Source organism: Lytechinus pictus, unplaced genomic scaffold, assembly GCF_037042905.1.
Source record: "Lytechinus pictus isolate F3 Inbred unplaced genomic scaffold, Lp3.0 scaffold_19, whole genome shotgun sequence".
Taxonomy (NCBI): domain Eukaryota; kingdom Metazoa; phylum Echinodermata; class Echinoidea; order Temnopleuroida; family Toxopneustidae; genus Lytechinus; species Lytechinus pictus.
In genome coordinates, this window is record NW_026974140.1 from 2,594,003 (window position 1) to 2,619,440 (window position 25,438).

Consider the following 25,438-nt stretch of genomic DNA (forward strand, 5'->3'; position numbering starts at 1 on the left):
AAAAAAAATATATATTTAGAAATTCTCTATCACATCTACATAACAGCCATGGATCAAAAATTCTTTAAGGGGGGGGGGTCTTTTGCCCTCCACCTTAAAGGTCCTGGTTCTCAAAAGGATTGTTTTCTATTTTATTTTCAAATTTATTCATTTTTTTAAAATAACTTTATATATTATTTGTTATGTTTTTTAATGGGGGTGATTTTTACAGAGAAAACCTGCAACTACCACCCCTCCAACCTTGATCCATGGCTGCAAAATGTAGGTCTCATTACTCTTAAATTTATGCTGCTTGCTCACTATTGCTCGTCCATTAATTCTACTAGTACTTTCAGTGTCTCCTCAAATATCTTGATTCACCTAAACTCTCAGCTAAAAGAATTATAGAAGACTTGTTAATTCAGTGACAATGACAAAATTATTATTTCAATTCATTTTATTCCAAATACATAAATCAGGTAACAATTATTTTCCTCTTGAGTTTAAAGATCAAATTTTGATCAGAGCTCGTTCCCATCTGCTTAAGATGAAATGGTGTGAAAGAGACTACTGTCCTCACAAACACAGATGCAATGTCACATGCCCCCCCCCCGAATTCATTGATCATTATTTTTGTTAAAAATTCTTCATTGCCAAAATTGTTACATAATTTCATATAGGCCTACATACTATAGTGCTGAATTATCATATTTATTCATCATTACTGTTATGTCATCGTAATGAATTTATTATTCTAAGTATTATTATCATAAACATCATCATTAACTACATCCATATTTGTAAAAACTACTGCTACAATCAGCAAGGATAATTACCCCTAAAATAACCCTATCCCTCTTAAATTGTTTGTGGGTTTTGTTTGGTCAGTGGTGAGGGGGAAGCGGTTACAATACTCTATTGTAAATACATGCAGTAATTCAGTTTGATATAGGATGTTTGGCATATTGTCAATGCATTATTCCCTAATTCTTCCACCAGAAAATTATTATTGGAATTAAAAAAACAAACCCTTAAGTTGGTCTTGTATTTCTTGAGTCTCTAAAACAAAAGATGTGAAGCAGAGTCATGTTCCATGTCTGTTGAAAAAAAATACACACAAAAAGACAGAAATGTTAGCAATTCAATCAAGCCATCATCAAAATAAAAAGAAATAAAAAAATATATAAAAGCTTAATGAAATCACAAGCCGAATGAGTCGCCTTTACAAAATCTGGTGTGGATTGAAGAATTCATGAGTGGGTATAGGAAGCAAATAAATTGATTACAAATGACTTTCCACTTGCTTAGCCTATAGTATAGTATATTCTGATTTTCTTATTTAATTTTGACAAGCTAGATCTACCGGTAGGTGATATTAATTGTCCCGTGAAAATATGACAGGTGAAAATGAAAATGGAGCCTGTCAAAACTCCAGCCTAGTCTCTGAGCTGATTTTCTTTTCATTTACTCAATAAAACTTAGATCTTGGTCTACCGTGTGAGCCCCCCCCCCCCCCAAAAAAAAAAAAAAAAAAAAAGGGACACCTCACAAAACCCCAATTTAAGGTAAAAATATGTCATGAACGCATATTATACCACTAGAAAGAGTATATTCTCCCAAATAATTTGATATCATATTCATGGTTGGATAGTCAGTATGTATTCTTTGCAGAGATGTAGATTTTGATTTGCACCGAAATAAGGCATGGCTAAAATTAATGACTCCAGATGCCAAAATCTATGAGTTAGCAAAATTTCAAAGAAATTAATTTGTGTATTGACACTAAAAAGAATTTACTAAACAATTATCTTGTAAATTATTGAACATGGGTATTGAAATTTGAAATGGGTTTTAATATAACCATTGTAGAATTATGAAATCATTGACATCTGGAATCATTCTTGGATAAAGTCGTTTGGTATGTAAATACATGAAGTCATTCAGTTTGATATATAGGATGATTATTGTTTTTTTACCTTTTTTAATCAGGAGGGTCCTGCAGCTTAATTTGGTCTTGTAATTCTTGAGTCTTTAAAAGAGGATGTGAAGCAGCATCATGTTTTATATCTGTTGATTAAAACAATACACAGACAGAAATGTTAGCAATACAAGCTATTGTAAAAAAAAAAAAAAACATAACACTTGGACTATAGCGTATATATCTAGATCTAGTCATAGACTCTGACGTACATAGATCTGGAACTAAATGTAAGTAGATCTAGATCTACATCAAAAGTAGGCCTAGATCTAAATTTCATATTTGTTAAACCTACTATTCTGCGAACTTTCAATGTTATTGAATCATACAAGTGTTAGATCTAGACTAAAGCTGTCTTGACCTAGTGTCTTTAAAATAGTTTCATGACAATGACATTTGCTCTGATGACAAGTGCTCCGATGGAAAATCTGCACGTTAGGCCAAACAAAAGCTAACCTCCAAAATTAAATAAACCCTTTGGCCTTAACTTAAGACCCTGACTGAAATAATACTAGGGCCTAAGCCTATATAGATTCTACAGGTCGCTTTGACTTTGTTGTAGGCCTAGATCCAAGTCTACTCTAGGTCTATAACAAGTTAGACCTAAGCTAGATAGGCTGGGAGGTAGAAATGTTTTCTTTTAGCTTTAGCCAAGACCTGTAATCAGATCTACCGATGAATTAGGCCCAACTTAGACTAGATCTCTACTCCCCTCTAGTCTAGATCTATGTTGCCGAGTCCGAGGCTGTCCGAAGTGGCGACGTTCAGACCCGCGGGGTAGGCCCTACGTCTAACTCTAAGTTAGATTAACTTAGACTTGGTCTAGATCTAGATCAAGGCGGTAGGCCCAACTTTCAAGTTTAAAAAAATAAAAGGAAACATAAGAACTAACTTTAGTGTAGTACCGTATTATTAGTAGAAATAAGTTTGGGAAAAACATCTTTTTTTACAAAATGATCGAGGACTAGACTCTAGATCTACTCTAGACTAGAGGCTACGGTCCTATTGTCTTGATATGTGAATTCAAAGGGACGGGTTAATGGAGTGAATGTCTTTCTAAACTCAATATGTCTAGCCTAAACGTTATCTAGATTCTAGTTCTTTTCATGCCTGCTGAGATCTTCGGTAGGAATCGAAATTTCAGAGAAACTCTCGCCCGAAAGTCTGGCGTGAATTGAATATACGAGGTCTCAAATGGTAGCAGATGGAGATTTACATCATGTAATATAGGCTTTATAGCCACCATTTTTAGCTCACGACGATGGAAATAGTTTTGAGTTTTCGCAAGTCGTTTGCTTCCTAATTGTTCACTTTTTATAAACAAAAATTAATTCACGTTATACCCAGACATCTAAAGATCCCATATATAACATCAGATCTTTTGATTTATTTTTGTAAATGAATTAAAATTCAGCGTTAATCTGACAGTACTCACCGAAAATCTTTCAAGGAAATAACCTTCTTCTGTGCGGGTGACGTCACCTTTCAGCCCTTGATTAAGCCGAAGTGACGATAGGGGTCAAATTATGACGTACGAATTTCAAAAGAAAAATACATTATTCATGAGGTAATGTCCAATCAAATCACAGTATCTTGCGAGTACGCAAAGAAAAAATAAATGATTCATTAGCAATATGCAAATGGGGGCTTAGGATTCGGTTCAAATGTCTCCCAGGAGGTGTGGCCGAAAGTGGTACAAAATACGCTTATCACCATGGGGCTTCTATGGAGTATCTGTACGTTATATGCAAATGTTATTTAAATGAGGCTTTTCCGCGGGTGCTACCTTTCCGTCTATACGTATTTATTTGTCTATGGTTGGCACGCTTCGCGTGCATTTACCGCCCCCTCCAAAATGAAATCCTGGCTACGCGGTTGATTACCGGTAATCACATTCATCATCATACTTGTATACTTACTCAAGACATGAATTGGTGAAGGCTTTCGCGATCCAGCAATGGGGTTAAAAAATCTATCAAAATCCTTGGTAGCAGACATTTTCATCAAAATTAGGTCTATTTCAACAGAGCAAAAACAGTGCCTTCTAGTGTTGAATCCAATCTGATCTAATTTTTTTTACATTTTGTTTTCAAAGTGGACGCTTAAAGTTGTAAAAGAGTTCTATAAGGTCATGAAAAAAGCTCCTGTAGACAAATATTTGCATTTCAGGGTACAAAGTCAAATTGATTCCATTAAAGGGTGTTGCAATTCAATGATCATGAAAGGTCTTATTATTTCATCAATACAATACAGGTATTTCATTAATACAATACAGGTATTGTATTAATATGAGAATTTTCACTGGTCAGGTAGTCAATGGCTGCAGTCAATGATTATGGTCCTGATGTAACCAGGGGCGGATCCAGAATTTTTCAAAAGGGGCACATTTTCCCAAGGAAGAAAAAAAAAAAAAAGGCTTTCAAAAAAAAAAATAAGGAAAAATTTCGTCCACAAAAAAATTTCAAGCAAAAAAAAAGGCTTCATTTTCAAAAGGGGGGGGGGCACACTTGTGTTTTGACAGCATTTTTACATTACAAATTTTAATTGTGCCTCTCAAAAGGGGGGACACAGGCCAGCTTTGCCCACCCCCCCCCCCCCCCTGGATCTGCCAGTGGATGTAACAATTGACCATGAAAGCTGGTTCCTTTTCAGGCTTATTCATTGAAAGGGGCCTCAGTAAGGCAAACAAAAATTGTTTGCTATTAAATTTTTTTGGGGGAGGGTCTATTTTTCACAAGCTATAAAGCATTGTCTATATCTGCTATATTGGATAAAGCTATAACATTGCAGTGAATATGAGGATTTTACATGGCTCTTTTTCAATTTCCATGGCTCTATTAGATATTTTTGGGGCAACATTGCCCTGAGCCCCACCCCCCTGTATTATTTTACCCTGGTCCTCACAAAAGAAGTCTTGTCAGCTGTAAATAATTGAGAGCAAATTCTACTCATTGATGAAGACTATTTTTTTGTGCAGACCAGAAGTGGAAGTATTAATCAGGACCAATTATGGCAATAAAGGGTCCACACAAAAGAATTGTAGTCTGATGTGAATTACTGAAAGTAAATTTTACTATTTGATGTGGGCTATTTTAAGTGAGAACTATAGGTAAAAGAATTACCAGTAATGAAAACGTGTATATCACTATATGGCATTGAAAAAGAAAGCCACAATCTTGGTTAGGAGTACTTGACTCCTATAATGCTAGTCGTGCAATTCTCTCCATTATTTTTCTCTATATCCTAATTGCATGTTGAATTGAAAGTTGTTTGTAAATACATGTGGAACACACTAAAGATACTAGTATGCAGCAAAATTATATGTAGCATGTTTGTTTCTCATAACATAGAATTGCTACACCATACAGTCTACTACAAAATGTTTCGTTAATTCTGATTTATATCTAAAATTATCTCAGAAGTTTTACACATTGTAATATAAGAGCAATGGAAGAAACACAAATACTCACGACCCAATAAGCACGACCCAATGTCTTGTCAAAATATTTATTTGAATATCTAATATCTAATTCTCATGGTGAATGTATATATACTCACATAATTTATTTTATATCTTATAGGATATTCATGTCCTTATGTAGTTTCAATCATCATTGAGATTACTTTGTCTTTTTCTATGTTCTTCATATCACTCTCCTCTTCTTCACCCCTGTCTCTTTTTCTTTCTACCTCACTCAATTTTTTCTTTCAATTTTTGAAGTTCTCCCCCCCCCCCTCCCTCCCCTTTTCTCTCTCTCTTCCCCTGTGCTTATCCCTCTCTTCCTCAATCTTCCATTTAAGTGATAATTATATCTTTTAAGTAGACATAAGTTTGGATATAAAATACTGTAATTACATTTTTGTTCATTTGCCTTGTTATATTTTACTTCATATTTTTTTTGTAAACTGACCCATCCATGTGCTGCTGGTCAATTTTTATGTGCATTATATACCAATAAATAACAAAAATTAATAATTTCAAGTGATGTCCTGTCAAAATCCCAGCTCTTTATCTTAGTGAGAAAATAAAACAACTGTGCCCTGTCAAAGAGAAGACCTTTTTGCTGCTGGATACAGTGTTATGGTAGCCAACTGTGTCGGGGGGGGGGCAAGTATAGGAGTTCTAGCAATGTTGAATGTTCAGTGATTGTAATTGACCGTGGCACTTGTACTGCATATATCAATATTTGTAAAGTCACAATCTTGCATAAATGATTGTATTTTTATATGACTGTTAATTAATGTACGTACTAGGTTGAGCCTAGCATTGAAAGGGGAGAGCTGAAACCTGCCCCCTCCCCCACTACAACCACCATCATTTTGAAGAAGAGGATGAGTTTGACAATCTTGCTTCTTTCCTTCAGGCTTAGAGGAGACCTATTATGCTTGCTGGAAACAAATCTTTATCTCTGGACACACATAGTTACCTGTGATAAGAAAGCTGCTCTAAATATGGACTTTCTCCAATCTGCATACACAATCATGATGAGGTACGAATCTATTCATTATAACATAAAACAATTTTTCTTCAGAAATTTCAAGAGTATGTTTACTTTTAGCCAAACAAAAGAGCACAGATACAAGCTGCTTCCCTGAATGTGAACTGGTAGGTTGGCTCAGTTGGTAGAGCGTCCGTCTCACAACCGGTAGGTCGGGAGTTCAAACCCCGGCCGCGTCAGACCAAAAGACGTTAAAAGATGGGAGTTGCTGCTACCCTGTTTGGCGTGCAACAATACAAGGGATGGAACCTCGTTGATCTGGCGCTGCACATCGGCTGACGGGCCAACGATCAATTGAGCAAAGCAAATTTTCTGAGTATTTCATTTCGTGTCTACTTTGAACAATAAAAGTCGAATCTGCAACCACATAAAGCATGGCGCATTGTGGCCCAGTGGATTAGTCTTGGGACTTTGAAACAGAGGGTTGTGGGTTCAAATCCCAGCCATGGCATAATTTCCTTCAACAAGAAATTTATCCACAGTGTGCTGCACTCAACCCAGATTAGATTAATGGGTACCAGGAGGAAGTTATTCCTAAAAAAATATGTGTGGACTGGAATCGGTGGCTCGCCGAGCTTAGCCGGGGTAATGAAGGAGCGCCTTGAGTACCTATCAAGGCAGATACATGTTGTGCTATAATACAAATAACCTATATTTATTAAGGTGAAAGGTTGGGGTAGAAAGGAAGAAAAAAGTACAACAAATTTGAAGGTCTTTTAGAATATAGATTTCTTAGACAAAAGCTTCAGTCTCTGTACTGGTTATTCCATTGAACTACATTGCCATTGGCTAAAATTATCTAGTACATAGACTGAACCATTGCTATTGGATGCCAATAGCATTGAGACAGCATTGAAAAGCAGGGGTACTTGATCGAACCACTGCAGACTCGGTAATTATCTCAGTAACTTTCACATATTCAGATCTATTACTTTGCAAAAATGACTCCATTAGCCTATAGTCCTACACATAATGTTACAAAAAGTTCCTTGGACCACAGCTTGTGAAACATTTTTCAGGAACATTGAAAATCCTTTCCTCTTCACTTTAATTGTCAGAAGTCGTAAGTGACCATCTTGAATGAAGTCATCTTTCTACTAATGCCCATACTCATTAATTCGCCATAGGCAATAATCAACGGTCTTCAACCTACAATATTGCAAAAAAATGTTTAATTCTTATGCAAATCTTGATATGACATTTAGTATTCACAAATCCTCTCAAGCTCAAATTTAAGAAAAACGATGGAAACTATTCATTCTCCTGAATTTGCTCCATATTTAAGTCAGAACGTCAAACGCACTTCAGTAGGAATGTGACTATCGCGCGATGTGATCTCAATACCGCAGCACCAGCAGTGGTTTCAGAACGAGTTTGGGTTGCTCTGTAAGGGGTGGCTTTAAATGGGTGTAGATTTGGTGGTTTCTCACCAATTTGGCTTATTTTCACTGATGACGTAGCTGAAAAATCTCGTTCGCCTCGATGTCAAATTTTGAAGATCGGACGCATGGAAGTTGGATTTGGCTCATGTGAAAGTCTAATGTTGTCTTTACCATCGTGACCGGCCCTGAAGGTAAGTTTTGACAGTTTTTAAACGTATTTTAACAGCTTGTTCATATATTTTTCTTGGTGTGTGGTGAATATAAATCAAATCTTACATGCTTACATGCTTTCTTAGCAATCAGGTAAAAAAAAATCAGGTAAAAAAAATCAGGTAAAAAAAAATCACCACCACCACCAATCTAAAAATCCGATCATTTATATTGTTTACATCCTAAAAGTTGATTGTCAGAAATAGCAAACTGCCGCGAGAGTTGCGCGCTACGCGACCATCATGATGAGTGCAGTGTCGCCGGGAGCCCTGGCATGGGTGCACCGGCTCAGAGAAGTTATGCTAGCAGTTTGTGCATCGTATTGATTGAATTATTATTTGTTTTTAAGATCTAGGGTCTACTTGTTTATATTATTAGTTATTACATCCTTTGATGAATATAAATATACACATTACACAATTTTAGCTTGTTTTCAGTATTTTGTTGTAAGATAATTGGGATGTCATTTATCATTTATTTGGGCTGCTGACCTCCTAAATGAGGATTTAACTATATCATAATCATAGCAAGGTAAGCTAGTGAGGTACAGTTTTAGGTACAAATTCAATGGATGCCAAACAATAATAGTTGTCATACATTTATGTAAATGATGTATATGAAATTGTTGAATGTTTCTTTAATACTTCCATTACTTATATTCATAGATCACATATCCATTATATTCCATGTTTCCTTAGCAGAAATTTCCATCAAAATATACCAAATCAGGATTTTTTTTTTGCAGCAGTGAGATTTGAATAGATAACTAATTAATTTGCTAATTGATAATTACTAATCAATACATTTATCAAATACTGCAATACTGAGATCTTTCTGTAAGTATTCAATGTTTTATCATTCTGAAAGTTTTATTTAGAAGATGTGTTGTTGCAGAAGTTCTTGTCAAAAAATTCCAAACAATAAGGAAATTATATAAGTTTGAATGTGTTCGGTAATGAGTTTATGAACAATTAACATATCAATTTACTAATTGGTAATTACTAATTAAATATTTAATACATTGATTAATTAAGACAAATATTGATATCCTTTCTCTTCACCCGTTTTTATTCAGTTTTATAGAGTAAAATGAATAATTTGTATAATTTTGTAAAAAAACATTTCTTTGGTTACGATCGGTCACACATTTTGAATGGTCGCAATGGTAAGACAATGGCAATAATTAAATCAGATTTTTAATATTAAAAAAATCATAACTCTCTTAATATTTGGCCTAGAGTAATGGCTAATATACCATTTTAAATGTTTTTTCAGCCCTTTCCGATGGACTAGGTTACAATGTAATTCCATGATTTTTATTTTTTTTGTCACATACCTAACTTCAGGAACAGAAAAGTAATGATGGGTAAATTTTAAGTAGTCGCCGATTTGAAACATCAATAAGTTTAATAATATCACCAACACTAATTGACTAAATAGTAAAAATTTGAGGTTCATTTCTATTCGAACTCGTGTTCTGTCAGTGCACTGCAAATGTTAGACGGATAAATCAATTTATTTTGGTCAGGAAATGGTCAGCTGAGACTTCTTTTGGCTTCGCAGTAGGCCGTAGGAGGACTCAAATAAAAAATAAGAAAATGTAAAAAAAAAATTCTGGTCTGACAGCAGATATTACGAAGCCCAAAACCGAAAAAAAAAAATTATTACGTACGTACGAAGTATTATTACGTACGTACGTAATATTATTACGTACGTACATAGTATTATTACGTACGTACGTAGTATTATTACGTACGTACGTAGTATTTATTACGTCCGTACGTAGTATTTATTACGTACGTACGTAGTATTATTACGTACATACGTAGTATTTGTTACGTATGTACGTAATAAGCACTGCGTAGAACCTGTCGGGGAACCTGTATAGTCGGACTATACAGTGCGTCCCACAAAAAACGAAACCGAGATTTAGCGATGATTTATCATAACTTAATCACAAATACAATAGACAAGTGACCTACCATTGTAAAGCTTAGAATCTCATCTTTCATCTGAAATTACTTAGATTATTTCTCGTTTGCGCATGAGTGAGCAAAAACAATTTGAAGAAAGGATACCTAAAACTCCTTTGGCGGGGGTATCTGAATTTCAAAAAGAAAATCACATGCCTAAAAACTTCAATATCTGCTCTTTTATTTGATACCTTAATCACAGAAAACGGTCAAAATTTAAAAAGTTCTTTTCCCTCGAAACAATGCTTGTATTTCCATAATTTCATTAAATAAACGTAAATGTTTTCACCGGTTTCCCACAGAAGTTATCGCACGGTTAACAAAAGAAAAGGGATGGTCCAGGCTGGAGATACTTCTATCTTAAGAAATAGAGTAAAATTCATATAGCAAAATGCTGAAAATTTGATTAAAATCGGATGACAAATAACGAAGTTATTGAAATCTAAAGAATTGCATTATTTTGTTGAAACAGTTCTAGGCATCTTTATGAATATTCATTAGGTGGGCTGATGATGTCAGTTTTATAAAATATATGTATGTATCTATCATATATATATATATATATTTTTTTTTTAAATTTTTTTTACCTATAGGAACAGGATCGACATTCTAAGCACATTACATGTATGTCATCGTATGAAAAGGATAACTATTTTTAGTTCCTCTACCTAAGCGCGAGCTGAAAATATTGTTGATATTCCGATCTGAAAAAAGGGGACAATAAGGATTATGAATTCATAAAAAGGAAATTTTTCATTTAATACTAGGCCGAATGAGTACGCGAAATTTTGGAATTCATACAGAAGTATTCTCAGTTCTCACTAACCTAAATGCGAGCGCGCAGTGCTAGCTGATAATATTTTACAGTAAAAAAAGTGACAAAAGGGACATCTTGAGAACTTTATGGAATACACGAAGGACCTACTTCACGTTTCAAATAATGCGAGTGCGCATCAGACAAAATAATATATATAATATATATAAAAAATATATATGTCTGAAATGGAATATGTTTTGTGTATTGACTTAAAATTGAATATTTTAAAGCTCCATATCAACTTTTATTAATTGACATGAAAGATTTTTTTTTCAAAGCCTTCGACCCCTCCCCCCTCCGGCTCCCGTCATTTTATTCACTCGTGACCCGTCTTCATATTCTTATTTTTCCTTCTTTTTACCCTCTCCTTTAATACCTTTTTTCTTTTTTTTCTTTCTTTCCCCCGAAGTTTTTTTTTTGGCGCCGCCAATAAGGGGAAGGGGGGGCGCTGCCCTTTCTCCTGGATTCGCCTATGCTGACCCCTGCACTTAAAAAATAAAATTTTAGGATGTGGTTGATACAGGGTGCTACATAAGCACTTGCCCGATTGCCCGGGGCAAGTAAAAGTTAGAGTCGGGCAAGTGTTTTGAAGTAAAGACCAAAAGTACTTGCCCGAATTGGGCAAGCAAAATTCTCTCAATAGAATGACCAAAATTAGGGTCGATATGATAAATTTACCCTAATTTTGGTCATGGCAGGCAAGATAAAATCACTTTGGTAAAGAAATGCAATAACAAAGTAGATCAGTTCATGTCAAAAGAGAGAAAAAGGTCAATGGTTTATAAAACCGTAAAACTTTCTTTTGGAGAGGTAAAAAAAAAAAATTTCAATGTTTTTTTCGGGCAAGTGAAATAGATTTTTGGGCAAGCATATTCCAACTATTTAAAAATTTACTTGCCCGACTGGGCAAGTGCTTCTAAAAAGTTATGTAGCACCCTGGGTTGATAATGACAATGCTTCTTTGAATGTACATTATGCTAATTTTGTTATTCTTGCTACGCCACAAACAGACTAAGCTCGATCTCATAATGTATAAATATTATAATGCCAACACTATTATGGGAAGTGGTGACTCCCCCCCTTAACTAGTGTCCAGCAGATCTAATGTAGTCACATAAGGCGTGGAAATCGAAAGATTAACATCTATAATAGTCAAACTCTAGTCCGACTGTCATTCTGTCAAGAATACAGGTTCGACGACGGTGCTTATTACGTACGTACGTAATAAATACTACGTACGTACGTGATAAATATTACGTATGTACGTAGTATTTATTACGTACGTACGTAGTATTTATTTTTAGTTATATTTAGTTTTATTGTTTAGTTATACATATCTGTATACCTTCGCGTTTGCATTAATCATGAAGGAAGATAACCATCCTTTTCAATTACAAAATGGGTATTCCGTTTTTAGATCTCAATCTCCAACTTTTTCCGCTCGCATCAATAAATTGTTTAGTTATACTGCTATCTAAATCTTAAACTTTTGTCGGTGCCCTTTTAAATCTTAAAGTGCCCGAAGCTCGAGCTGCTCAGGACCTAAAAACTGGACATTCTAAGCACTTTTTATGCACATGGTAGGCAGATAGGTATGTAACTAAATTATTTATTGATGCAAGCGCAAAGCGCGAGCGGAAAAAGTTTGAGATTTAGATCTCAAAACAGGGTAGGCCTACGTACTCTATTCATATTTTAATGAAAAGAATGGTTAGTTTCCCAGCACATGAATAATGCGCGAGGGTGAAGCTCGAGCTGAAATAATTTGAGATTGATCAGACGAAAAAAAAAATAATTACAGAGCACTTAAAATAAAATCAATTTGTAAATCACACAAAATACCTTATTTCATTCACTCGTCTCCCTATTCGTATTTGCCTCTTTTATTTAATAATTTTCTTTCCTTTCCCTTCCTTTTTTTTTTTTTCTTTCCCCTTTTTTTGGCGCCGCCAATGGGGGGGCGGCCCCTTTACCTTCTGGATCCGCCTCATGCTGGCCCTTGGATTTTTAAAATATTAATTTCTTTAATAATATTCTTACCACGCCACAAACTGACTATAAAGCTGTACCCAACGAACGTAGAGGGCAGCAACACACAAGCGTGTTGCTATTAGGAAGGTCCACTCGATACGCGCATACAAATGAAGTGCGCGAACAATTTGGTAGTCATGCCAACGAAACCATGATCCGATACAATACACTCACGGAGTGACAGCAAAATAGAGGTAAACTAATAGATTATGACAATAGTAGATTAAAACAATGAAAACAAAAAATACATTAAAAATTGAATAATAATGTACCACATTCTTAAAATAATATATCACTAAATTATTGTCACAATTTTTTTGTACATCTTCAGTAAAACAGGAATAAATTCTGTCATAAATAAACCAGTCTGCTAATTTCACCCGGATTTAGCCAAGTCATTTTGTGACCACCGAAAACCTCTCAGAGCACTTTTTTAGTAGATTGTAGAGTTGATTTATTTTCATTTCCTCTTTATCATTATTTTTGCTTGAAATGTTTTTACATCAAATATCATGCTTAAAAATATGAAATACTTGTTCCTGTATTTTTCATAAAATATTACATGGTGGTGACAACAGTTTTATGACTTTGCATATCAATATGATAACAAGTATACGTGAGGTTGATACGTCTTCATCTAAATTTCGCTGCACCATAATGCGCCTACACAATCCAGCACCGCCTCTTGAGTATACAAGCGCCATGGCTGGCATGACCTCGCCGGCGCCCCGGGCCGGTCGGTGCTGAGGTAGGGTACGGTGGGCTGCATGCATATGCTAACACAAATTTTTGTAAAATTATAGAATTAAAATAGTAGATGTGACATAGACCTTCGCCCCTTGATAGTTCGTCTCAAGTCAAGAACCGTCGGAATATACATAGCTCGATACTGAACCAGATTATTTCTGTCTGATATTATGTCTAACGTTAGACTGGGACTTGGCTTTGGCCTTTGCTGTTTAGTGGTCGTATTCGATCCTGCCTGATGGATTGCAAAATGTGGGTTGGATTTGTGGATATAGCATAATTATTTTAGATTTTCAGACTACAATCTACACTGTAAGTGAAAATTTAAATTCTAACCTTGAATATTTATCGTTACTCATCCGCTATAGTGCCACATCAATGACAGACCAAGTCTATATCTTTCAAGTCCATATCTAGCTAAGTCGAGTCGCGTCGAAATTATTATGCCAGTGCAGTGAGCATTATCATTCACACAGCGCAGTACGCGCACCGAGGTACAGGTGACCGGGGAAGTTTCGGCGCGGCCAGACCGGTACATCACGGTCTTGGCTCTGGCGTTAGCTTGTGTAGATTTGGTAGGGGCAGCGAAATGAAGCAGAAGAACGGTAACACAAATGTCATCAGTCTTTGTATTTTTATTGCTATATAAACTACAAGAATCATGATTACCTTTTGTCTTACAATTTTTAAAAATAAAAATATGCTAAAATAATATTATTTAACATATTTTCTTGGAGATTTTATTATCAATAAAAAATAGTAAAATTGAACAAACGAAAAAAAATCAACTCTACAATCTTCCAAAAAAGTGCTCTGGGAGAAAATGGCCCGGGTGGGCCACTTACATTGACGAGTGGATACCATGCGCGACCAAAAAAACACGTAAAAAGGATGTCTTTTTCACGATAGGGCACGTTACGTACGTAACGTGATAAGGGTGTCAAAAACACAAAAATAATGAAAAAAAGGGTATCTATTTCGCTAGGACAATTACGTGTTCAGGGTCGAATATGCGGGGATGATAAAACAAAATTAAAATGATTTATAAAGGATGTCCTTTTTGCCCCAACACTTAGTGTTTAGAGTCCAATTTGCGCGAGGTGTAGAAGGTGGGGTCGTACTTAACCAAATAAGGTAAAGCCGACGACCGAAGGACCCGTAACGATAAAACATTCCTGTACTTGTTTAGGGGTTCATTTTAGGGAATATTTGCCAATTAAGAGTATCGTTTTGTTTCCAATACTTGTTAAGGGTAGGGTTTCACACGCCAATACTTGTTAAGGGGTGCATTTTCAGAATATGGAAATTACGTGTTTAGGGTGCTTTTCGAGACCCCATGGTCGCGCATGGTATCCACTCGTGAATGGAAGTGGCCCCCCCGGGGAAAATGGTCACAAAATCTGAGCGGAGTGGACCTTCCTAAAAGCAATACTGCAAAGTGTTGCTGCCCTCTACGTTCGTTGGCTGTACCATAGTGTAAAACATTATGGGAGGGGTGACCCCCCCACATATTGTCCAGCAAATCATTAAAATGTGCTGTAGAGTGTAGTGTGAATTAGACCAAAAGCTTCAGTCTCTGTATTTTGGTTGTTCCGCTGAACTATGTTGGCTCCACTCACCATACATAGACTGAAGAGGGTAAATGGGGATTACAGTAAAATGTCAGAAATTGTTGAATAAATCCCCAGAAACGACGGTTATTCCTGTCTAAGTGTGAATATGCAGTCACAACCTGGAGTCATAAAAGCGTGGAAATCAAAATAAATGAATGAAAAAATTCGACATCCATTATAAATCCAAACTCTTATAATCCGACTAGGTAACTGTAAGTCTGTATACAGGTTCCCCGACAGGTTCGATGCGGTGCTTGTTACGTACGTACGTAATAAATACTACGTACGTACGTAATGATACTACATACGTACGTAATAGTTACTACGTACGTACGTAATAAATACTACGTACGTACGTAATAACTTTTTTTTTTCTTGTCAAAAATGTCCGATTTGGGGCTTCATAAGATATCAATCAGTCTATAAATTTAATTGCAATTGCAAACGTATGGCAAGTTCCCCCAAGTCTGCGCAGTCCCCCTTGTCTGCGCACACGCGTATCTGCGCGATTCTACTAAAAGAAGATACGCAACGAGCACGAACTTTACACATGCAATACATAGACAGGTATTCATAAAAAAATCCGACTCAAAATCGTGGAAAAATAATGAATTTAGGGCATTTCATGTGACGGCCTCAAAATGCAGCCTTTCTCATCAAAATCCCCGAATCGTGTGCAAAGTGAATGAGTGCGCAGACATGGGGTACCATTTATTTTTTCAATCTGAAAATGACTGCCCGAGGTTTTTTCCAGAAAATCCTATATTTTCTTTCATTTTTTAATGAGAAATTTGGTACACTTACTCTTAATAATATAAGGAACATTATTAACTGAAAAATTTTGTGAAATAAGAAGAGATTCATGTTAAATCTTATCTCAAATTGTTAGGTGCGCAGACTTGGGGCCCACCATCATAAAATTCATACATTGCTTTGCTCAGTGTTGCTTTGCGAAGAATGGACCATTCAAACAACTATCGGGTTACTTACAAAGTTTACGAATTGGAGATGGTTTGCGGGAATTTGAGACCTCGTTGAAATATCGATGATAGTCCATCGCGTTGCCGTTGGTTGATGATACTGTCGACGCCAAACGACAGTGATGTAGCGGCAGCTTCAACTGTGCCTGGAGCTGTAGACAGTGTAGTCCCACTCCTTTCGGTGCATGTAACCGGCAAAAAAACGAAAGTGTTTTGCTGGTCATCGATGGGATAAATGTTAAGTGATTGGGATTCATGTCGGTAAATATATACTTCAGAATACGGACAAAAATGATAAGAAACTGTACACAGACTGACTGGAGAACAAATGATTCCTTCCGCAAAACTTATCTAACGCAACGTTTGATATTTAGATAATGTTTCCATCATCAGCTTTTCACTATTCATGACATTGAATTGCATGCATGCAGGATCGATCAAAACAAAAACATTTGTAGTTTCAATTCAGACAAAAGAGTATTTGATGGTGAATAAATGTCAGTAAAATTAAAAGAAAAGAACAATTTTAGGATTAATTGTTCCATCAAACATTTTAAATAAAAATAAATTATATTTACTTGATGAATATATCGATACAATTCGGTAGATTTTTTTTCAAAGACAAGTCATCATATTAAAAAAAAATCGAAATAAAAAGCTGCCTTGAACGAACAGCGTTGAAGGAGTGCGTTGGGTACATAGAGGTACAGGTGGATCCCGGGGGGGCCACTTCCATTGACGAGTGGATACCATGCGCGACCACGGGGTCTTGAAAAGCACCCTAAACACGTATTTTCCATATTCTGAAAATGCACCCCTTAACAAGTATTGGCGTGTGAAACCCTACCCTTAACAAGTATTGGAAACAAATACTATTGGCAAGTATTCCCAGAACTGAGCCCCTAAACAAGTACAGCGATGTATTTTCCATATTCTGAAAATGCACCCCTTAACAAGAATTGGAAACAAAACGATACTCTTAGCAAGTATTCCCTGAAATGAACCCCTTAACAAGTACAGAGGTATTTTATTGTTATGTCACGCGTCCGTCGGTCGTCGGTTTTACCTTTAGACACCATTATTTTGGTTTAGTACGGCCCCACCTTCCACACCTCGCGCAAATCGGACTCTAAACACGTAGTGTTGGGGCAAAAAGGACATCCTTTATAAAACATTTTGATTTTGTTTTATCATCCCCGCACATTTGACCCTAAACACGTATATTTTTCCTAGCGAAATAGATACCCTTTTTTCAATATTTTTGTGTTTTTGACACCCTTATCACGTTACGTACGTAACGTGCCCTATCTTGAAAAAGACATCCTTTTTACGTGTTTTTTTGGTCGCGCATGGTATCCACTCGTCAATGTAAGTGGCCCCCCCGGGGTGGATAAAAACGTCAATGAAGTCAGTTTGGCATGTTTGGGGCCCGGGGGGGGGGGGCAGTCAAATGTATTGCTGTACACATGCGTGACCAAATTATTTCCAGCACCCCTAAACGAGTTTTTCTCTGTGTGCAAAATAACCCCCTAAACAAGTTTTTCGCGGGATTTATTTCAGTACTCATTTTGGCCCCAGTTGTCGCCACGGAATATGACCCCACAAGTTTTGTAAATCGGGAAGAACCCGAACACTTTTCAGAAACGATCGAGGAGGAAAAAAGGCCCTGCGGGGAAAAGCTTGGGGAAAAAACACGCCCTAAACACGTTTGGCTAGTCTTTAAAAAAAGCTTTGGAAAGAAAAATACCCTAAATATACGGTTGACCCCGCGATTATTGACCAGGGGAGCGTTTCATGAAATGATTTTATCCGACATGTCCTGTTTTATCCGACAATTAACCATAGTAACAGTACTTCTCAGCCAATCAGAATCAAGGAAAGTTGTCAGATCTGACAACTCGTCAGACAAAAATGTTGATTAAACGCTCGCCAGAATGAGTCTTTCAAAATCATCATTTTTCTTGAAAATCGTTTTCGGCGGATATTGGGATGTACCCATCTCGCAACAATTTAGACACTGATAGTTTAAAAACGAGCACATGAACCCAATATTTTTATTCTTTTAACGTCTTCAGAATATTCTACAAATCTAGAGAGTATAGGCCTATGATGATGAAAATGAGTGTGAGCAGAACTACGTACGGAACCATTCGCATTTTACCCACGGTATTATTAGACTTTTGCACGTTTTCGGCGGTTTTGGGCTGTACCGGGTGCTGTACCAAGCCAAGATCGCAACACTTTGGACACTCATAGTTAAAAACGAGCACATGGACCCAATATTTTTAATATTTTAACGTCTTTAGAATATATTCCTCTACAAATCTCGAGAGTATGAGCAAAATTACATGGAGTTTTGAATGCTTGGGAGCAAAACTACGGAACCATTCGCATGACTACGGAACCATTCGTATAATTATTTAGACGGTCACGGTATTATCAGACTTTTGCTTGTTTTCGGCGCATATTTTGGGCTGTTTCAAGCCAATCCCCTCACAACTCTTTAGACACTGCAGGTAGTTTAAAGACGAGCACATCTTAACGTATTTAGAATATATTCCTTTAATCTAGAGAGTATGTATACCCAGGACCAAAATCCAGTTAAAACCAATTAGGGCAAAACCAATTGAAACCAGTTGGCCAACTGGTTTCAATAGGGAAATTGGAACAACTGGTTCCAATTGAAAACCAGTTGCCAATTGGTTCCAGTTAAAAACCAATTGAAAACCAGTTGCCAATTGGTTCCAGTTAAAACCAATTGGGCAACTGGAACCAGTTGGCAATTGTTGTCAATTGGTTCCAGTTGTTCCAATTTCCCTATTAAAACCAATTGAATCCAATTGGAGGCAACTGGTTTCAATTGGTTCCAGTTGAAACCAATTGGAGGCAACTGGTTTCAACTGGAACCAGTTGAAACCAATTGGTTTCCAACTGGATCCAATTGGAACTTCCAGTTGGAACGAACTTAATTAGTTACAAATTAATTAGCATTTGCAGTAACTATTTATCATGCCAACACAGAAGCAGTGTTATATGTCTATTAATACCAATGTAAAGGGCATTGATAAAATACAGACTTTCATGTATATATATTTATATGGAAGATCTTCAAATATATGTACTTTTATTTGATGTAATTTGGTAACAGTTAGTGGTGTACTAATTATCCTTTAATCTGTTTTAATTATAATCTATAACATTTATGAACATTGTTTTCACTGCTAAGTATTCTAAATACTAATCTTTAAAAAGTGTGGTACTTGAAATTGTAAAGAATTAAATAGATACATTGTTAATGATGATTAATCTCATAAAACATTAATCTGTGCACACTGGCAAATAATATGCAAATTAACTGGTTTCAATTGGATCCAGTTGGGTAACTGGAAAATTTCCAATTGGAAACCAATTGGAAATAATTTCCAGTTACCCAACTGGTTCCAATTAGAATTCATTTCCAGTTACCCATCTTTCCAGTTAGAAGTCATCTCAGTTACCCAATTGGTACCAGTTAGGATTTCCAGTTACACAACTGAATGGTTCAAGTTAGGATTTCCAGTTACCCAACTGGTTCCAGTTAGAAATCATTTCCAGTTGGAAGTCATTTCCAGTTACCCAACTGGTTCCAGTTAGGATTTCCAGTTGCCCAACTGGTTCCAGTTAGAAATCATTTCCAATTGGAAGTCATTTCCAGTTACCCAACTGGTTCCAGTTAGGATTTCCAGTTGCCCAACTGGTTCCAGTTGGGATTTCCAGTTACTCAACTGGTTCCAGTAAGAAATCATTTCCAATTGGAAGTCATTTCCAGTTACCCAACTGGTTCCAGTTAGGATTTCCAGTTGCCCAACTGGTTCCAGTTGGGATTTCCAGTTACCCAACTGGTTCCAGTTAGAAATCATTTCCAGTTGGAAGTCATTTCCAGTTACCCAACTGGTTCCAGTTAGGATTTCCAGTTGCCCAACTGGTTCCAGTTAGAAATCATTTCCAATTGGAAGTCATTTCCAGTTACCCAACTGGTTCCAGTTAGGATTTCCAGTTGCCCAACTGGTTCCAGTTGGGATTTCCAGTTACTCAACTGGTTCCAGTAAGAAATCATTTCCAATTGGAAGTCATTTCCAGTTACCCAACTGGTTCCAGTTAGGATTTCCAGTTGCCCAACTGGTTCCAGTTGGGATTTCCAGTTACTCAACTGGTTCCAGTTAGAAATCATTTCCAATTGGAAGTCATTTCCAGTTACCCAACTGGTTCCAGTTAGGATTTCCAGTTGCCCAACTGGTTTCAATTGGTTTCAACTGGAAATTGTTAAATTCCAGTTAAAACCAATTGAAACCAGTTGAAACCAATTGAAACCAATTGAAACCAGTTGGAAATCCAACTGGTTTCAATTGGATTTTGGTCCTGGGTATGAGCAAAATGACATGGAGTTTTGAATGCTTGGGAGCAAAACTATACGGAATCATTTGTATTTTAGACATTTCGGACGGTATTATCAGACTTTGCTTGTTTTCGGCGCATTTTGGGCTGTTTCAAGCCAACTCGCAACCGTTATTTAGTAGACACTGATAGTTTAAAAACGAGCTAGCACATGGACCAAAGACCTTATAATATATTACTAGACCGAAAGCTGCGTGCGCGTTCAGCACAAAACAAATGAGATTAGGCTCCGCCTACCGCGATCATTTGAAGACAAAAATAAGCCCTCATTGACATTCATGAGCATGAAGATATTCATAATCCGGCCTTTTCATTGGCTAAGAGCGTCATTAATACGCGATTTCCCCGATTCTTTGTCATCGATACTAGTGGTATCGTGTTACAGAAATAATTATTCATTTGACCTCATTACGTCATCTAATTTATTCATTCTGAAACTTTTCTTTCCACACACAAAATGGACCTACGAACACTCCGGTGAGTACGTATAAATTGATATAACCACATTAATTCAGTGGACTATTTACACATTTCACACTGTATTTTGTGATCTTAGGTTATTTCTTTAACAAATTAGAGAGTTTGCTATCATTCTTCTGTTAAAGGAAAGCAGAATTTGGTCTTTGAAATTGAAGTTAGATTGTCATCGTCGCCCAGTGCAGCCTGTATGTTGCTTGTAGTGTATTTTGTACGGGCTCCTAGCCGGCTGGGAATCGAGAGATAATCGGGCTGGTTTGGTTCACCTCAAACAAGGACCAACCCACGATTGATTAAAACAAGAAGAATGAGGCTTCTTTTTGTACACTGTAACGTTAGATCTACAGGGAGATCTGCATCTATCTTCAGTAGATCGAGACTCAGTCAGGAATAAACTGTGAAGCGGAGTGTGGATGAAAATACGCCTGTCATTGTGTCACTGTCAGGCCTCACTTTGTTTCAGATATCAAATTTATTTTGCATAACTTCAGGCTTCTGCATTTAGCCCCCACCATTTTAACTCTTATTGTTAATGTTATTCATAAATATATAGACTCGGTCTTAGAAATAACATGCTGCTCTGCATGTTTGTCTTATTATCAATACATCTATGACCTAAATCTTTAATCCTAGGCCCTACTTACTTTATACTTAGATCTAGGCTACCGTACCGTACTTTACTTTTATTTATTCATTGATGCTATCAAGAGCTAGGCCTACCTAATTAAAATCTAGTCTAACTTATACTTTCCCAACCCTCGATACTTACCCCCAGGGCTTCTGATCTAGGACTAGGTCTGTAATTTAGGCCTAGATCTAGGTCTGGGCCTAAACGACTCCATTTACATGTACGAGTATGACTGTCAGTGGACCAAGGAGTCGGACTAGATCTAGATCTACTCTCGGTCAATAATGGCAATGAAGTCTTAGCCAGGAATAAAAGTCAAAGTCAGACATCAAAAATTTCTAAACCGATATAGGGTTTAGAACCGAAGCTTTACTTTCTTGGTCTAGATAGATCGAGAGTCCATCGTTAGTCTAGATCTAGACCTAATTTAGATACATGAACGAGACTCAATGCTGTGCGACAGCATTGAGTCTCGTTGGACTAGATCTATACTTTCTTACAAATAGATCTAGACCTAGTGCATGAGATTATGAAATTATGTTAAAATCTAATGAAATAAGATTCGGAAATAAAAAGATCCAGATTTTTTTTTTTTTTTGGGGGGGGCAGACATGTAAAAAAATTTAGAGAAACCTAAAATTCAGAAAGCGAGGGCCAGAAGCGACCAATATTACCTAGGGCCGTTAAATGCATTTTCTAAAGTAAAATTGAAGGATGTCATGCAATTCTCTTTTTGATGAAGGTTTTCACATTTCAGCTCTTACCCAAACCCCTCCCCCTATACGGCCATGAAAAAGATCACTTCTTATTATTGTTCTCTCCTTTCACAAACAGGTTGAGTTTGAAGAACAAGAAAAACAGTAGAGGTCTACCTATATGGTTCAAGATGATGATCATAAGTGCATGCATCATTTTGCAGATTCTCATCCAGGTATAAAACTTAAACTAACCCATACAAAATTACAGATACATTACATGCATTGAATGTTAACCATGTTTACATTAAATAAAAATAATCTGAGCCACAAAGAGGTAGGATCTGTAATGAATGTACACTTCTTAAATATACAGGCTCTCGAGTCTAAAATAGAACCAATGCCAAAAGTTATGTACCTTGGGCAAATTTATAAAATAAGGTCATGTCCTTGATCTACTAGTAATTAAATGGCCTTTTTATTTCCTATTTGTTTATAAACAAAGCAATATTTATTTTTCATATTTTACCAAATTCATTTTATGCATTCTTTAGTGTGATATTCATATTTCATATTTGTAGATTAACATTTTTTTTAAAATCTTGTTATTTTACATTTTGTCCAATAGGATGATGCAGTTTTACAATTTCCATGGAGGTGATTGATGATGATAAATAATTGGTGAAGTAGGCCTAATAGAACAGCGACTAGACCACAAAGAGAAATACAACCTACAGCAGTTATATGAGTGAGTTAATTAGTGAATATTTTTAATAATGGAGGTTGTTCACATTTTTTTGGCAACAAATAGACCTGCCTTTGAAAAACCCATTTCAATTTTGTTTTTAGATTATAGTTAGTGTCGTTTTTAATCACAGATCAAAATATTCTGTGCAAAAAACATATCAACTTTAATTCTGACTATTTATATAATTTACATATGTTGATTCATATTCATATTTATGAGAAATCTCTGGCATTTTTTCATAGAGTACATGTAGTGATAATGGAGAGTGGTATGTAAACTGCATAGAACAGGTTTAAGTGATATGCTTTATAGAAGTACAAGTTTATAATTAGTAGAAGTAAGATTTCCTGTTATGTGTTGAAGAAACATATATATGTATAGTCTCACTTTTCTTAAAACATTTAAGTTTCATAAATCACGACAATTTTAATTTAAATTCATTGATTTTCTTTCTCTATTTTTTCAATCTGCAGGCCAGGTGTAACAGATGTTTTCATTCAAGAAATCCAACAATTCAACATTGAAGAGTCTGACTTAGGAACCACTTGATGAAGATGGAAAAGGTTTTTTTTTCCAAGTCCAATTTTTCACAAAAAAATAATTATTATCACAACCCCAAAATCATGATGTATGAAATTTCTTGTTGATTTTCATTAAAACTGGTTGCAAAAGGAGAAGCTATAAACATACAAATAGGAGCGGCGGAGTGAAGTTGAAAGTGGGGGGGGGGGGCATAGGGAAAATGCTGTATTACATGAAATTTTTAAGAAGTTGCGAGCAAGCAAAATTTTGACATTTTTAAAAAGAAAATCTAAAATATTCAGAATGATATATTTCACCCTTTCCTTTTCTCTTTTTTTCTTGGTCGTGATTTTTTTTTTTTTTTTTTTTTTTTTTTTTTTTTGGGGGGGGGGGGCAAGAGTCCTTCAAGCCCCCCTCCATCTGTACGAAACTGCTTATATACCCCACTCATGAATTATTAAACTTAATGCACAAAGGATTTCCTTCATAAGTATATTATCGAAATGAGAATATTGTTTTCTTGTTTCAAAGGGCAATCGTCATGGTGACCATAAAACGGGTCCTTCTCAGGTGAAAGGGGCACAGAACAAGTTCTTTAGGAGCACTTTTCTTGGGTAAAAGGGGGCAGTGATTCGAGAAAGGGCACTTACAAGAAGGCAAGGGGGCACTCTTTAACACATGAAACGGGCCCTCAGATGAAAGGGCACAGAACACGTTCCGGGGGGGGGGGGGCATTTTTGGGTAAAAAAATTGCATACAAGGAAGAGCACTTGGTAACACCTAAAACAGGTTCTCGTCAGGTGAAAGGGACACAGTACACGTTCGTGAGGGGGCATTTTTCTTGCATAAAAAGGCACTTTTCAGTGCTTCAAGAAGTAGGGGGAACTGTGCCCCCCCCCCCCTCCCCAGGATCGCTGCCCCAGCATACAAAAAAATTATTTTGGTTCAAAGTATTAACATACGCTTAAGAAAAAGGTAAAGCTTAATCCTCTGATAATGTGATATTTTTTTATGGCTAATTAATAAAATTCACCACTAACCAGAGAATTCCTGTATGTCTTTCATTTGTGTTCATATAGTATTTGTACAGAGCTAAAATGAAAGGGATTTGGAATTGGCAAAATTGAAAATGAGATGAAGATCGAGAGAGGGAAAGAGTGATGAGAAGTGGGTTGAAAAGAGATGAGAAAGAAATGGAGGGGCACATATGAAGAGATAATTTAGAGGGGGGTGGTAAGAGAGCTAGAATGTGGGAAGTAGGAACAAAAGGGGTGGAGGAGAAATAAGACGAGATTTATGGAAACCAGGAGACAGATAACAAGTGGGAAAAGAAGAAGGAAATATATGAAGAGTTTAGTTGCAAAAGGGGTTAGGACCATTCCGAGAAAAACCAAGTTTTTATTCTCACTTATTGCAATATTCTTATGAGAAACTAAATTGTCATGATGTACAACTCTATCATGTGAACAGTGAACATAAAATTGGGTATAAAAGAAATCTACCTGTCTTCAATTTTTTCTATATACTTAAAAAAAAATATCATTGTGTTCCTAACCCCTTTTGCAAGTAAATTGAAGTGAATCCAATCTCTTTTTTTCAATCCAAATTTTTTTTTTGCCACTTCCATTCACGTTTTCATTTGAATTTCAAATTTCCTTTGGTATCATCAGAGTGACTGAAAATTTAGAGGTTTAGAGACAGAAAACAATAAAATATATGAAAAAT

At 36.2% G+C, this 25,438-nt stretch overlaps 1 protein-coding gene and 1 long non-coding RNA gene across 7 annotated transcripts in view; one reads left to right on the plus strand and one right to left on the minus strand.

Moving 5' to 3' along the window:
• Positions 1 to 16,680, minus strand: part of LOC129261200 (kynurenine/alpha-aminoadipate aminotransferase, mitochondrial-like) — a 56,135-nt gene extending 39,455 nt beyond the window's left edge. For 3 of the 5 annotated variants that reach the window (XR_010296738.1, XR_010296737.1, XR_010296739.1), the window contains exon 1: positions 16,220 to 16,659. Coding sequence is in view for 2 of the 5 variants with exons in the window: in XM_064114555.1 (XP_063970625.1) it covers positions 16,220 to 16,466 (247 nt within the window). In the remaining 3 variants the exon portion in view is untranslated. Of the gene's footprint in view, positions 1 to 3,876; positions 4,049 to 16,219 lie in introns of those variants that run through there. The other 2 variants (XM_064114555.1, XM_064114554.1) reach the window with 2 other exon arrangements.
• A 4,175-nt stretch (positions 16,681 to 20,855) lies between these two features.
• LOC135157719 (uncharacterized) lies at positions 20,856 to 23,913 on the plus strand. 2 transcript variants are annotated; one of them, XR_010296693.1, is made up of 4 exons: positions 20,856 to 21,124; positions 22,583 to 22,679; positions 23,072 to 23,191; positions 23,665 to 23,913. It is a non-coding gene; the product is annotated as an uncharacterized LOC135157719 (long non-coding RNA). The 2 variants fall into 2 exon arrangements; XR_010296692.1 differs by having other exon boundaries at positions 20,856 to 21,120.
• Positions 23,914 to 25,438: the final 1,525 nt, after the last annotated feature.